This window comes from Mauremys mutica, chromosome 1 (assembly GCF_020497125.1).
Source record: "Mauremys mutica isolate MM-2020 ecotype Southern chromosome 1, ASM2049712v1, whole genome shotgun sequence".
In the NCBI taxonomy this organism is placed as follows: Eukaryota; Metazoa; Chordata; order Testudines; family Geoemydidae; genus Mauremys; species Mauremys mutica.
The window spans coordinates 204,215,458-204,231,933 of record NC_059072.1 but is presented as its reverse complement, the minus strand read 5'-3'; the positions used below and the strand labels follow the sequence as shown (position 1 = coordinate 204,231,933).

The following is a 16,476-nucleotide window of genomic DNA, read 5'->3' as shown; positions in this document are numbered from 1 at the left end:
ATCCAAACCTTATTTGTAAATTCCATATGAAGCTAAAGGCATAGTGACAGGTTTCAAAGTAGCAGCCGTGTTAGTCTGTATCTGCAAAAAGAACAGGAGTCCTTGTGGCACCTTAGAGACTAACAAATTTATTTGAGCATAAGCTTTTGTGGGCTACAGCCCACTTCATCAGATACAAAGAATGGAGATACATATAGTATGAAGATATTGTGTGTGTGTGTATATATATATATATATACACACACACACAGAGAACATGAAAAGGTGGAAGTTGCCATACCATCTCTTAAGATATCTATCTTTGTACTATATGTTCTATTCTATGCATCTGATGAAGTGGGCTGTAGCCACGAAAGCTTATGCCCAAATAAATTTATTAGTCTCTAAGGTGACACAAGTCCTCCTGTTTTTAAAGGCATAGTGTTGAGAGTGAAAACTACCACCATAATGGACAGTGACCTGAATATGTTTGCAAGGCAAAATGACATGGGTAGTTAGAAACCCTTTGGGCTCTTGGCTGGGGAACCCAGCCCAGGGAAGTGCTTGGCCCATCTTGAGTTCTGGGAACCTTCAAGCGAGAAGCAGCCTGGGAGCAACACTGCGCCGGGCAGGTCACGGAAAGACCCAGCGGCGGCGGTTTGGCACCGGCGGCGCCTGCCCTGGCTCCGGGGGGTTTGGTCCCGCGGGTGGGAGCGCGCGGGGGACCCACACCGAGGAGCCTGATTTAACACGGGGCGAGGGGAGGCGCCGTTGTCGCTCGCTCCGTCACAGGGGCGCAGAGGGCAGCAGCGCCCTCGGGGAGGAGACGCGCGTTGCCCCGGCTCGGGCCGCCACCGCTCGCCCTTCCCCGCCCCGGGGGAGCCCGGCCGGTCCGCGCTGCACGAGCGGGCGCTGCACGAGACCAGCAGGCACCGCCGGCCCGGCCCGGCCCCTGCCCGCCAGCACCAGCCCGCTCTGGCCCCCGCTGCGGCGCAGCAGCTGCCGGCGCCGGGCGGCCGCACGCGCATCTCCCAGGCCCCCTCGCCAACGTGCAGACGCTCCCTCAACGTCTCGTCACGGCTTGACTCCCTACATCCCCCTCCGCGGCCGGATCTCGCTCCCCCCACCGCCGCAGCTACAGCGGCGATCCCCGCCTCCCCCCGCTAGCTACAGCACCGGCAGGCCGCGGGCTGCTTTTCACCCCAGAAGGGTTCAGAGACGAATACAAACACTCCCCTCACCGCCGCCCCCAGTCTCCCCGGCTAGGGACTATTTTTTCACCCCCCCCTCCCCGGCGGAGACGGCAGCCTGGGCACTGCGACGGGTCGCTCCGCGGCAATGGCGGCCGGGCCGAGGCTGAGATAGAGCGAGGAGGGGGAGGCGGGGGGGAGACTCGCTCGCTCGCGGTGGGGGAGGCGCTGACAGGACTATGCCGAGCAGGGCCCTGCCCGCGCCAAACGCTGCCTGAGCCCGTGTCCTGCCTGGGCAGTAGCAGCGGGGCCGCCCCCGACATGGCCGAGCCCTCGGTCCCCTCCTCCGGCGGCGGCGGCGGCGGCGGCTCCCTGCCGCTCATTGAATCAGGTAACCGCGGAGCGCGTGAGGGAGCCGGCCGGGCGCCGCCGGTTCCTGCTGCTCCCCGCCGCCATCTTCCCGGTCATGATTATGAATTACAGTCGGTGAGGGGCTCCCCCGCCCCGCTCCGCTCCGCCGGCCCCGCGTTCATGGCTCTCCCCCGTCTCTCTTGCAGAGCTCTACTTCCTCGTCGCCCGCTTCCTGACCACCGGGCCCTGCCGCAGAGCGGCGGAGGTGAGTAGAGCCCGGCAGCGCCGCGCGCACCCGCCGCCGCCGCCCCGGGCTCCGGTGCCTGGCCCCGAGCCCTGTGCAGCTGCGGCGGCCGCTGAAGAGACGGCGAGGTTTGGTTCCCCCTCCCTAACTCGTGTGCATCTGTTTCTTCCTTCCCCTGCAGGTGCTGGTGCAGGAGCTGGAGCAGCACCAGGTCTGTGTGTGAAACTCTCTCTGCTGCCTTTCCCCCTCTCCTAGCCTCTTACCTTTCTCCTTTCAGTCATTCATCTCCTTAAAAAAAAACAAAAACCCCGCATTATTTTGAATTTGATCTCCCCACCCTTCCCCTTTTAATCACTCATTTTTGTTTCTTTTTCAATTTAGTTGCTTCCTAAAAGGTTGGATTGGGAAGGAAATGAGCATTATAGAAGTTATGAAGATTTGGTGAGATTTAAAAAAACAACAACATTGAATTAGAATAATAATGTTAATATTAGACCCTCCATTTAATAATAAAAAAACAGCCGTTACATTTAATTATTTTTGTATTTCACCCTAGGTCTGGGAGGAGACAGAAGGCTGCTTTTTAGAAGGGGTGTTTGACTACTTTACCTTAAACTAACAAACAAAAAAACATAAGGGGTTAGGGGTGTTTTTAATTGGAGGATATTGTTATGTAGGATAGGCGGGGCTTGAGGTTGTGCTATTTGCCCTTGTTCCTGCCTACCTATGCGGTAGAGCCAATCTGTTAAGAGGTTTCGTTTCTGTGTTTCACTAGGAGACTTGTTAAGCAGGTTTTGATTGGATGGTATTTATTTTTTATTTGGTTTCCTACATCTGCTGTTTTCAACAGATTAGGAAACAAAATCACTGGTACAGAAATTGGAGGTGGGGATTTGTAATGGTGTCTTTCTGATTTACTGTCCATAGTGTGTTCTTACTAATCAAAATGTTCCGAAAGATGCCCTTTGGCTCACGGCTGCACAACTTGTGCCAAATTAATTGCACTAAATGTATTTACAACAATTTCAGAGTAGAGATGTAACTATTCCTGGTGTTCTATCTTACTGTTTCTAAAATACTACATGATAACATGTGGCTATGTGGATACCAACTAAAGGGAGGACAGCATCAATAGGAAGTCTATAGTTCAGTTTATTTATATTACTTTTTAAAAAAAGCTTGGAGTAGTTAATTCCAAGTAATAAACCAGCCTCTGAGTTCCTCTGCTAATCTTTGGAGTTTTACAATCAAATTCTGTTTTTTCCATACTTTGACAAAGTAAAGTGGTATGTGACTGAAGGTACGAGGAAAGAGTGAAATTGACTACACACACTTAAAAAATGTGAAAAATGTAGTTATAGGTTAAAAAAAAAAAAAAGTAGCCACAAATGTAATTTTGAATTTGACAGTTCCCTTTTTTGAGCAAATGTATATAGTACCGCTTTAAATCAGTACACTGAAGGACCAATCCCGCTCACTTTACTTGCATGAAGTCAATAGGATTACTTTCCAAGATCTAGCCTAAATTTTAGGTAAGCACAGAAGATTTTCTTGTGAAGGATGTTACATAGGCCCCAATTCTTCTGCAGTTGTGGTGCTGGCATATTCCTATGCTGAGTCTCATTGACTTTGGGGCTTCATGCATCTGTCTGTGCATGTGACTTCCTAGGATTGGAGCCTTTGTGTGTGTCTCCCTCCTCCCCTCCAACAACAAAAAAAATCCCTATCTGTGCTGTTAATGGTTTAGGTTATCAAAATTTCTGCTTTTTAACATTTTTTTTACTTTGCCATTTATGCTGTTTAGGTACTTTTAATTGTCTAAGTGTAAAAATAGGCTAATCAGTGTCATTCTTTTGGGTTTGGGTTTCAGGGACAGCTGGCAAACATTTAAGGCCCCAAACCTGCAATGTTGAGCATTTGGGTGTATTCCATCTCAGACCAAGTACTCATTATAGAATCTGAGCCTGAGCTTAAATAACTGCTGTCATGAAAACTCAAAACCAACCATTTAAAAAAAAAAAAATCTTTTAGTAGGCTTTTAAGAACTTTCTTTAACAAGACTTATATTGGGTATAAATTACACAAAGGTAGTATCTCTTTTTATAAACTGTATTTCATAAATATACTTGAAGGGGAAAATTAAGTGTTCTACTTTGAAGCATCTTGGTCAGTACTCTTATCTCTTTAGAGGATGTGGCAAACATTCTTCAATAAACGATGAAAAGATTTAAGTATACTTATTGGTCTACCAAATATTGTTTAGCAATCAGTCTTAGTAACATAATTTACTGTATTATACGTTCAGATATGTTTCAGTGTGTAATAACACTAACTCTTTCACTAAATTCATTTCTCAAGTTTTTAGATACTGAAAGTAATGCATAACTTTATTTCAGTGTGATATTAATCACATTTTCTATTCAGGCCAAAACCAGTGTAAATGTTATGGTTTTAGAATTTTAAAATGACACTACTTACAGTACTGGATTTTTTTTAAGCTAATTTAATGTCACTGTCACTAATAACAGTAAAAAACCCATTTAGTTGTCCTGTTTAAATTCTGCTTAATACTTGTATTTATGTCAGTTAAGTCACCTTAACATTAAGTGAGTTCCATTTTCAGATTCTTAGTGCTGCAGTATTTGGGTTTTAAACACTGCTGGGGGTTTCTTAAAATTTCAATGTAAATAATCATTTTTATTTTTAATTTACAGAAATTTTTCTATTGGTGTATATATATAGATATATATTGAAAACTTAACTTTAAGGCAGGGATGGGCAACCTTTGGCACGTGGCCCACCAGGATAAGCACCCTGGCAGGCCGGCCTGGTTTGTTTACCTGCTGCGTCTGCAGGTTCGGCCGATTGTGGCTCCCACTGGCTGCAGTTTGCCACTCCAGGGCAGTGGGGGCTGTGGGAAGCGGCATGGGCCGAGGGATGTGCTGGCTGCAGTCCCCCGCCGCCCCCATTGGCCTGGAGCGGTGAACCACGACTAGTGGGAGCTGCGATTGGCTGAACCTGCAGATGCAGCAGGTAAACAAACCAGCTCGGCCCGCCAGGGGGCTTATCCTGGCGGGCCACGTGCCAAAGGTTGCCGATTCCTGCTTTAAGGTAATTTGGGTGTAATTTAAGTTGTTTGGCCTTTTTAAATATACAGAAGTCAAGGCACTGGTTTTGGTTCTCACAACTATAACTCATCTCCCATGTACATATGAAACATGTATGCAGATTAAGACAAGTACTTGCCAAACGAGTGTACAGCAATAGTGTGTGTGGGGGGTCTGATTTTTACTTTTCTAGTTATGGGGCAGCTGCGCCTCAAGTTAAGGTTGACTTATTGAGATTTTGATATTTTTATCTTATGGGAACACTAATTCATTCTTATAAACAAAAATTTGGCCAATTTGTGGAGGCTGTGGAAACCCTAACTTTAAATGTGACTCCTACTCAAGTAGTTTGTCAGTCATGAAGTTGTATATATGTTTTTTGCAGTGAACTTTGAAAAAATGAAAATATGAGAAATAAAATGCGCATGTATTTTTGGTTGCAAGATGCTGTGCTTGTGTATACTTGGATTCTAAATTAAGTATATCTGAGACTCCTTTGTGATTGAGTAAAGGACGTGATCTTATTCCCCTAAGATGTCAGTGGAAGCTTTGGAAGTTTTGCCATTGAGTTCAGTGAGAGTAGGATTGTTTGCTGCATTTCGTGGTTTCCTTGAAGAATCCAATGCTCTTTCCAGAGGAGCTAGGTAGATGACTTAAGCCTTAAGTGATGTCAGTGGACTACAACTTTCCAGTTTATACAACTTAGTCGACATTGCCAATTATATTAATTTGTCTCGTGTGTTTGACCATAATATAATTTTTTCGGACATACAGTAGACAAAAAAGGAGTCAAGGAGCCTTAGTATTTTTGTGGAGTGTTGGTTAAATTAGACAAAAAAAGTGAGCATGAGACATGATTATATCATGTAGAATTGAAACACTGAAATTTGTGTGCATCTGGAGTAAAGTGGTGATGTTACTTATGCTAAAGCTTTACTCTTAACTGGGTAAAATAGTTTTTGTGGAAAATACTGAATATGAGAGGGTGCTCCAGTCTGAGCCATTTGTGTGAAGTCCTGTATTTTCCATAGTAAGATGCGAATGTATAGTGGGTCTCTCTACAACAGCTTTCCCATTCCTGGGTAATTTTTAAATTATAAAAGTTTAAAGTTTAAAATTCACTACTGTAAAGATCAGAGTTTATATAGCTGATTCTGCTCTATGAATTATATAATATATATATTTAGGCACTTCTAAATGTTAATGTAAATACTGACATAGAATCATATAGTCTAGATATGCCATATATTTGTTTTAAACTTAAATTCTTATCAGGTCTTATCCAACAAACATGTGGCTCCAGATCATTTGTTGCAAATTTGCAAGCGTATTGGCCCTATACTGGATAAAGAGATTCCACCCAGCATATCAAGAGTGAATTCCTTACTTGGTGCAGGGAGGCAGTCATTGCTACGTACAGCGAAAGGTATTGTTTTATTTTTAATTACTTAAATTTTTGCAATACAGTTGGGGGGCGGGAAGCCTCTCCAGTGGTCTGAGTGCTATTGCTATGTATTAAAAGCAAACAAAAGTAAACCCTACAAATTTTTCAAGACTAGGAGAGGAAACTGAAACAACCCTGGCTGCTAATATTAGCTATTGGCACACAAATAAGGTGCAGTCAGCTCACTCCTCCTGCTCTGAAGATCAACAGATTTCAGCTATTTTGGACTAAGAATGGGGACAATGAATTGCAAAATTCAGACCCCTGATAGACAGTACTCTCTTAGCAGCTCCCTTTGTTTAATTTAGACTAAGAATGTTCTTGTTTGAGCACCTCCTCTGACCACAGTCATAAGGAATATCTTTGAGAAAAAGGGATGGGCTTGATTAGAAAGGGCCCAAGTCAGCTAGGGTTTTACAGGTCAAAAACAGACAGACTTCACCCATAATCCAATAGAGAGAGAATGCAGATACCTCTCACCTTGTCCACCTAGTACTTTCCAAATACTTTGCCCAGTGCTTGGATAGGGGCACAGATGAGGGCTAGCTTGCTGATGTTCAATCCAGATAAAGTGGAAGTGATGTTGGTAGGATATGGGGAAGCAACTGGAAGATGTCAGTGATTTGTATGAGTGCCTTTACTCTGGGTATGTACCTGCTGTTTTTTATGAGTGTTTGAATACTGTTGGATTCCCAGCTGCTATGAATGACCAGGACAGCTTTTTTCATTTGCACTTGACCAGGAGTTGACAGTTTCTTTGACCCACACTTTGCTAATTTGATCCATGCTTTTGTTGTTGCAACAATTTAATCTTGAGGTGTGCTATGCATGGAGGTATGTGTGAAACTTCACTTAAGACAGCCTTTTCAGTTTCTGAGCAGATTAAGGTATAGTTCCACCTCAAAAAATGTAAAAATAGACACTTGGTGATTATTGCTAGATTGTGAATGTCAGGTGATGAATATTTAATTTTTGAGCAATGGTTGCACAATTGTTTCTTTCAGAAAGGCTGGCAATTTACTTTTCTTACAGAAAGTCATGACAGTCTCTCTTTCAAAGAGGAGGGACATGTATCTGCCGTCCAGTGGAGGTAGCCAGAACTAATCAAGCTGTCTATGGCTGAACAGATCCACTGATTGAAAATTTGTGGGTGTTATGGAAGAGGCAAAGAAACAGTCTTCTCAGTCATGACAAGATGTTTTAAAAAACACAACCTTTTGCTACCTATCAGATTGGCAGGAGACTACTGTCACCAGTGCTCTATCTGTCTTTAATCCCACTTCAGTTGTTGATGGGTCATTGGTAAACATGGTGACCTGTGAGAACAAAGTGGGGGAAGAGAATGCCTAAAAGCCACTTAAGCAATAGTTGAGGACAAAATATTATAAAACCCAACCCAAACCCTTCTTAGAGTAGTTTTTAATTGGAGTAATATTCTCCCTTGGAGCCTTTTGGAAATGCTCTGGTTTCTTGTGCCTTCGTATACCATCAAAGAGGTTCCTAGCTTCAGCTGAGGTCCATTCCAATCTCAATTTGTGGAGATACCTCTTTGAGTATCTGCATCAGATCATGATGGGTCTTTGCAGTGTATCAAGGCACTCTGTACACAAATGCCAGTCCCTTTTTGACTCTGCTTGTGGATCTCGAGGGATAATGTGGTAGTGATCCATTTTTTTGGAGTAGGAGAGCTCCTGCACTTTGTGTTTGATAGAAATGGCTCACTATATATAACATCACCAATTGTGCCAAAACCAGTCCAGCAATGTCTTCCCGTTCACATTTTAGTAATACATGTGAAGTCAGGGGCCTCATTTCTGATCGTGGATAGTTGACAGTAATGCTAGGCTGGTGATTAAGTAATCCATAAGACCTTCAGGTTTTTCTAGTGTATTTGTATGTGAGAGAAATTCTGTGGGGTTTGTATTTTTTTTAACTGAAAAAACATTTTATGGTGTGGAACTATTTTAGCGGATGCCACTGCATTTCCCAGTTACCTCTCTTCTGCACTTCACTAGCTCCACAGTGAATGGGGCAATGACTTTGCATTTGTTGTGAATCAGACTTGCTGCCATTTCAGCACTCGACCTGTTAAAATAAATAACTTTTAATATTGGGGAAAATCTCCTCTCTTCCTGTAGTCAAACAACTGACCCATTGGCACAAATTTAAAAATAATTAAATAAAAGCCACCTTTGGGCAGAAAACAGTCCTATACAATTTCAGCCTAAAAGGTGACAATGTTGGAAAGATATAAAACGGGTAGAATGGAAATGTTTGTGCAACCCGATCTGCAGTACTAGCTACTTACATATAACATGTAAAAAAGTGTTTCTCATGGTGATATTGGAAGTACAGAGTGCAGTTCTTTGAGGGGGAACTTCTCGTTTTAAATAAATCTTTAAGTGCTTTCATTTTTTTTGAAAAAGGGACCCATAATGCTTTTCAAGAATAACCTAGACATATGTGATCTTATTTTTATTATCTGTAAACTGCTATGAAGACAGATGTTGCTAAAAATATATTTTGCAAAAAATCTTTATATGTTCACTTCGAATAGCCAGAGTTATTTTGTTGCTTTATCACAACCTCAATAATGCAAATAACTCAATTAGTAAATCATTTACTGTATAAATGTAGCATCTGTATTTTGTGCAGAAATGAGTATGTTGGTACTTCACAAATAATTAAAGTCCTCTGAGCCTTTGGAGCAAGTGACTGTGTGTCATTATCAAACCTCCCTTGCCAGGACAGTGTTGTAACCTGTCTTAAAAACAGGCTTTCAAACTGTTGTTGGAAAGTTTTAGGTTGAGAGGTTCTGAGCTCCTTCAGCTCTTATTAAATTTAATATTGCGGTACAAGGCCCTTTGGCAGGCTTATTCATTACTGTTTTTGCTAAACTTTATAATGGATTTCAGAACAGTAGCGTTTGTTTCACTTTTCTGAAATGTGCTCTTATGGGTAACTTCCTATGCAACTAACATTGATGTCAAAGATTGCAGGAACACTGTTTGGAAGGGCTCTGCTTTAGCTGCTCTTCGTAGAGGAAGACCTCCTGAAGTTCCTGTAAACTATGGCCCTCCACCAAACCTTGGTACGTAGATGATAAAATCACTTCTAACTTCAGTGTGATATGTATTTCTTGACACTTATGTTCTCTATGCTTCTCTTCATATAAATAGTAATGGAAATTGCATTTAAGAACCAGCTCTAAAAGTTTACTTATAGAATTTCATTTTACTTCAGTGGGGCTCTGCATGAGCATAGGGGTCCACCCATATAGAATTCATTGCAGGAGTAAGATGTTAGATTCTAAACGAAAGTCTTTCTGCTTTAAAAAACCCAGTGTACTAATAAGCAAATAGAGATACTTATGGTATCTGCAAGTCAAGGGGGTGTTTGGTAAAAAGGACTCTATTGTTTATGAAAGTACATGGCAAAATGTGAGGTAGAAGATGCTGTCTGTCTTTGTATAAAAAAAAACCTACTTTATCTGGGGTGAGAATAAATTAAAAAGCTGCCCCACTTCTTTGTAACATAAACCCACAAACTCAGAATAAACTTTGGAGTTCTGTACACAAGCTAGAGAGTCACTTTACTAAATCCAGTAATCTATTGGTTATGGAAGCAAGACAGAGTGGCTATCTACAGGAGACCTGTTTTTTTTATCATCATCATCTAAACCCTCTGGAAATAAGTTTTAAACATGGCTTTTCACAGGACGATTTTTTTTTGTGCTTGCATTCTTTAATCTATTTGCATTTCTGTTTTAGTGGAAGTAAATCGTGCAAAACAACTAACTGGGTGTGCAACATATAGAACATCATTTCCAGGAAGTATGTATCAGCACATAAGGATGCATAGGCGTATTCTTGGCCATCTCTCTGCAGTCTACTGTGTTGCATTTGATAGGACTGGACACAGAATATTTACTGTGAGTTGATGCGGTGAATGCTGGGTCTTCAAGAACTATTTCTAATTGGATATCAGAAAGTAGCTTTTAAATGCTCAGTATTTATGCCTGAAATATTCAGATCTCAAAATTTAAAGTTTAGAAATAAAGCTAATGAGCTCCTGCACTTCATTTGGGTGAACTGTTGGGCATATGTATGGAGGGGAGCATTTTTGAACTCTTAGCCGTTATTGCTTATTAGGTACTGATATCTACATACATGCTTTTTTCTCTGATACATTTCTGTGTTTTGGGTGTTGCATGTTTGTGAATAGTGGAGAAGGTGGCTGGTTTTATGGTATAGAGCTTTTGTTTAACTGCCATTATATTGTGGATTTGGTAATGGAGAGAAAATTAACAAAAAGACAGATTATTTTGATGTCATTTCAAATGTCTTCTCCTTGTGTTTGATATAAAAAACTGCTGTTATCTATTTGGATGAAACTAGGTACTGTGAACTTCAGAGTAAGCCAAAATAACAAGGGATCACTTTTGTTTTATCAAACAGGCTGAAACTAACTTTTTTCCATTTAGGGCTAGATTAACAGAAGGATTTAATCTGCTAAAAGAGAAGTTAGATGCCTAAATGTTGAATTTAGGCACCACTGAGATCCTCAAAACCTCTGCTCAGCTGGTGTCTAAAATTCCCCAGTGTCTGAGTTCCCACCAGCAGTGTCCCCTAGATGCCTAGGTTTCTGCTGATGAGTATGCACACACTCCAGGTGCCTCTCTCATGTCTAAGCCCCAGCAGGATCTTCAGGCTGGTTGTTGCCCCACTTGTGAGGCTTGATCCAGTTGTTGTTCTCAGAGCATGCCAGAATACTCTGTTGATGCTGGGAGGAATTGATGGCGTGGGGGGAAAAGGAGGCAGCCTCTCTTATCTTTATTCAAGTGGCTAGAGCACTCCCTTGCATGTGGGAGTTCCTTGTTTGTTTCTCTCCTATACCGATGTGGCAAAGAAATTTGAACTTGGATTTCCTACCTCTCTGGTGAGTGCCATAGCTCTTGGATTATACATCAGACCCTCGCTAGAACGCGTGTCTTTATAGTGTGAATACGGTTATAGCGGGGGACCACGCATGGATCCCAAATTTAATTACCTTCATTGGAATCCATGGTAACGCGGTCCCCGCTATAACGCGGTCCCCATGTTAACGCAGGACCGCACATGGATCTAAAACCCCGCGTTCTAGCCACAGTCTGGTGTACTCATTTTTTCTGTCTTTGGCTCAGTGAATATTTATTTATGCACAGTGGAATAGCCTCAACAGGAGGGATTGAGACCCACACCAAAATATTCTATAGTCCAGTGGCTAGGGCTCTCACCTGAGAGGTGGGAAATCCAAGTTCAAGTCCCTACTCCACGTTAGGCAGAGGGGGAAATTGAGTCTTCCACACCCCAGGTGAGTGCTCTAACCACTGGGCTAAAAGTTGGAGGCTGCTTCCTCCTCCCTCCCCTTTCCCATGGTTGTTTCTTGGAAAAAACAGCTTTGGCACCTAACTCCAGGTGAGGGCTCATGGGTGAGAATCCCAAGCAGAGATAGATGCCTAATTCGATGTAAGGGATGGAGTTTAGTTCACATCCTTCTCGGTATTTCCTATTGGCTAATTTAAGATGTTCTCCACTGTGTACTGGTTTTTGTGGATTCCATTCTTAAGTGCTTAATTCTCCCCTTGTTTTATATAAGCAGACTGGGTGCCTAATTCAGGGCTGTGAATTCCAAAGGATGACAAAGTGCCTACATCTTTTTGTGACTTGAGCCACTATGCAATATGACTAAATTTTAGATTCCATAAACACCAATAGCATAAGCTGGGTTTAATAGAAAATCTTAATTTTCCAGACTCAGAATGGATTTCATCATCTTTAAAGACAAAACTGAAGCAGATAGTGTCTTGAGTATGTATAAACTTGAACTTATGCCAGATTCTGTAACCCTTTTTTCTTAGGGTTCAGATGATTGCTTGGTGAAAATTTGGTCAACTCACAATGGCCGGTTGCTCACCACACTACGAGGTCATTCAGCTGAGATTTCTGATATGGCTGTGAATTATGAAAACACTATGATTGCAGCTGGAAGCTGTGATAAAATGATCAGGGTATGGTGTCTGAGAACTTGTGCACCAGTTGCTGTGCTCCAGGGACACACGGGATCCATTACATCTTTACAGGTATATTTCTAATTAATGGGCATGTCTATCCTTCGTCTTGTAGCTTTGTGTTATCAACATCTAATAGCACACAAGCATTAAAAACATACTAATACCCCATAATGATTAGTTTTTTATGCCTCTAAATTCATTGTAAAAAACATTGACAGTTTTAGTGTAAAACAGAAGGTAACGTGTTTTATTTGATCTTCTGGTTTTATTTCGCTGTTAGTAAGAATTGTAGTATTGGATAAAAATCTGGTATCTTATTTTGACAAATGTATATAAGTGAAAAGTGTTGTCCAAATAGAAGCAAACAGCAATACGGTAAAAGACAACATTCAGGAGTCAGATTTATTTTGCTGTTCTCTTGCCTCAGCCTGATTGACACACCCTACACTTCTAACTAGCTAGAATTTTGGCTGATAGTAGTGTTTAAAAAAAAAAAAAAAAAACCTCATGCAGTGCTTAAATATTGTGAAGGTCTTGACTTGAGGAAAGTACATATGAAAATATTTATAAGTGTTCCAGCAAATTGAAGTGCAAGACATGTTCAAAAATCAAAGAAAGAAGTTTAGACATTAAACACTTAATTTTCAGCAAGTTCAGATGTTGTGAAGAAAGGAAGCCAGTCACGGCCCCATGTGGCTCTCAAATCACAGAATTCCATTTATAAAAAAAGCAAACTCGAAGGCAGTAGGCTGACTTAACCTATAAACAAAATCTGAGATAAATTGGACAAAAAATATAGGCCTGATCTATCCTCAAAACTTAGGTCAACAAAGCTACGGCATTCAGGGGTGTGGAAAAATCTACACCTGAGCACCATAGCTGTGCCAACCTAATCCCTGGGGTAGACATAGCTAGGTCAACAAAAAAAGTTCTTACATTGACCTAGCTACTGCTGCTTTGGAAGTTGGAGTTATTACAGTGACAGGAAAAACCCATTCCATAACTGTAGTCTGTGTCTATGCTACAGGGTTAGAGTGGCATAGTATTACCAGATTTGCCTGTTACTTTGGGGTATGCTCATTTATTAGGGTTACTCTTCTTGGGACAGGAGGGTTTCTGTAATTCTATCAATGTACTGCTTTTGTCACTTGTGTTCTCATACGGAGCTCTACTTCTCCCTTCTGCAAGTTCCCTCCCAATGGAGCTATCCTGCAGGACCGACGTTCCCCAGGGCTGGGTTCTTCCAGCCCTAGAATCAGATGAACGAACACACACAAACATTAACAGAGCGTGTCTGAGGGTATGTCTGCACTATGGGATTATTCCGATTTTTACAGAAACCAATTTTTGGAAACAGATTGTATAAAGTCGAGTGCATGCAGCCACACTAAGCACATTAATTTGGAGGTGTGCATCCATGTACTGAGGCTAGCGTAGATTTCCAGAGCATTGCACTGTGGGTAGCTATCCCATAGTTTCCGCAGTCTCCCCCGCCCATTGAAATTCTGGATTGAGATCCCAATGCATGATGGGGCAAAAACAGTGTTGCGGGTGATTCTGGGTAAATGTCGTCAGTTAATCCTCCCTCCGTGAAAGCAACATCAGACAATCATTTCGCGCCCTTTTCCCTGGATTGCCAAGGCAGACGCCATAGCACGGCAACCATGGAGCCCGTTCAGCCTTCTTTCACTGTCACCGTATGTCTACAGGATGCTGCTGGCAGATGCGGTACTGCAGTGCTACACAGCGGCATCCCCTTGCCTTTTGCAAGTTAGAAAAGACGGTTACCAGCTCTACTGTACCGTCTGCTGCTTTGCAAGTTGACAATGACAGTTACCAGTCCTACTCTACCGTCGCTGCTGTCATGGGTGCTTCTGGCCGGCCTCGGTGAGGTCGGTCGGGGGCGCATAAACAAAAATGGGAATGACTCCCCAGGTCATTCTCTTCTTTAAGTTTTGTCTAATGGAGAGTCAGTCCTGCCTAGAATATCAGGCAAGCCTAGTAAAGAACCAGAGAGGCAACCGGCTGCTCTGCGTCAGAGCCCCAGACATCCCGCAGAAATGATGAGCTGCATGCCATTCTAGGGGGTGCCCCTACAACAACCCCACCTGTTGCTTCCCTCCTCCCTCACCCCTCCTGGGCTACCATGGCAGTTATCCCCCCATTTGTGTGATGAAGTAATAAAGAATGCATGAATAAGAAACAACACTAACTTTATTGCCTCCGCAAGCAGAGATCAAAGGGGAAGGGGAGGGCAGCCTCCAGCTGCTATGATATTCCAGGCAGGAGTGAATTTCCATTAGACAAAGCTTAAAGAAGAGAATGACCTGGAGCCATTCCAATTTTTGCCCAGGCGCTCCCGGCCGACCTCACCGAGGCCAGCCAGGAGCACTCACAGGATGACGATGACGGATATCAGTCATACTGTACCGTCTGCCGTCCGCAAGGGAAGGGAATGCTGCTGTGCAGCGCTGCAGCACTGTGTCTGCCAGCAGCATCCAGTAGACATATGGTGACATTGAAAAAAGGCGAGAAATAATTTTTTTCCCTTTGCTTTCATGGAGAGAGTGGGGGGTGGGGTGCGGGCGACGACGTATACCCCGAACCACCCGCAACAATGTTTTTGACCCTTCAGGCTTTGGGAGCTCAGCCAAGAATTCAAATGGTTATCAGAGAGTGCGGGAACTGTGGGATAGCTACAGTCATCAGTCGCCCCTCCCTCCGTGAGCATCCATTTCATTCTTTGGCTTTCTGGTACACTTGTCTCAGCTCCTTAAGTTTCAGCACTGTGTCGAGTCCCTGTTGTGGCCTCTGTCCATCATAGCCTTGGAGATTTTTTCAAATGTTTTGGCATTTCGTCTATTGGAACGGAGTTCTGATAGAACAGATTCATCTCCCCATACAGAGATCAGATTCAGTATCTCCTGTACGGTCCATGCTGGAGCTCTTTTTTGATTCTGAGTCTGCATGGTCACCTGTGCTGATCAGCGCTCCACGCTGGGCAAACAGGAAATGAAATTCAAAAGTTTGCGGGGCTTTTCCTGTCTACCTGGCCAGTGCATCCGAGTTCAGATTGCTGTCCAGAGTGGTCACAATGGTGCACTGTGGGATAGCTCCCAGAGGCCAATACCATTGAATTGCAGCTACACTAACCCTAATTTGAAATGGCAAAACCGATTTCAGCGTTACTCCTCTCGTTGGGGTGGAGTACAGATATCAATATTAAGAGCCCTTTATATCGAAGTAAAGGGCTTCGTTGTGTGGACGGGTGCAGGATTAATTCGGTTTAACGCTGCTAAATTTGAGATAAACTCGTAGTGTAGACCAGACCTGAGAGGACTGGATTAATCAGCACTCCCAAGCTAACTCCTTTTATGTCACTGTGGGACATAAAACATAAACCTAGTAGGCTGAGTCGAGCAGCATTTCCAAGCTGTCACCCTCATAGGCCCTTGGATTCAGCAGGCTGGGTTGAACAGCACCTCCAAGCTGTCACCCTCAAATGCCATGGGCACTGCACCGGAATAGAGTATTCCTGAACAAGCTGGATCGAGCAGCACTTTCAATCTGCCACCCTTATATGCCCCTGGACTCAGCAGACTCATATGTCCCATTTTCATTCCCTATCCCCACTTTCACATTACAATTGTTCTGGTAGTAACCCACCCAATGAGCAAACCCCACAGGATTTTTGTGCGCTGCAGGCATCTTTATTTTAGGTATGAGGAGCATTGCTGCAGAGGGAATGAGGAAGCCAAAAAAACACCCACGAGAGGGAGGGAGAGAGAAGCAACCAGCTTAACCATGAAAGTTATTTATTGCCAGGTAATAATTATAGGGGAGCCAAAAAACCAAAACAGTTATAATATTAAATCTAACTTAAATTTAATTATAAAAGTTAGATTTAGAAAACTATAACTGATCTTGCAAGTCAGGGTCAGAAGGGTGTATCGAGAGAGATGGGTTCTCATCACTCCATGAAGCTTGAATCAATTGGAGTTCCCAGGTGGTGGTGGTAGCTGAGGGATCGGAGTGCTGGAGACAGGCAGAGCCCCCAGCACGATCAGTCAGGAGAAGATGAAGTCCCAATGGAACTGATGCAGATTTTG

At 43.1% G+C, this 16,476-nt stretch overlaps 1 protein-coding gene across 1 annotated transcript in view; it reads left to right on the top strand.

Moving 5' to 3' along the window:
• Nucleotides 1-1,346: 1,346 nt before the first annotated feature.
• BRWD1 (bromodomain and WD repeat domain containing 1) overlaps nt 1,347-16,476 on the top strand; it is a 138,707-nt gene continuing 123,577 nt past the window's right edge. Inside the window, exons 1-8 of the mRNA XM_045002492.1 lie at nt 1,347-1,560; nt 1,727-1,785; nt 1,946-1,975; nt 2,146-2,205; nt 6,147-6,297; nt 9,308-9,406; nt 10,086-10,246; nt 12,215-12,436. Coding sequence (XP_044858427.1) covers nt 1,491-1,560; nt 1,727-1,785; nt 1,946-1,975; nt 2,146-2,205; nt 6,147-6,297; nt 9,308-9,406; nt 10,086-10,246; nt 12,215-12,436 — 852 coding nt within the window. The 5' untranslated portion in view covers nt 1,347-1,490. The remainder of the gene's footprint in view (nt 1,561-1,726; nt 1,786-1,945; nt 1,976-2,145; nt 2,206-6,146; nt 6,298-9,307; nt 9,407-10,085; nt 10,247-12,214; nt 12,437-16,476) is intronic.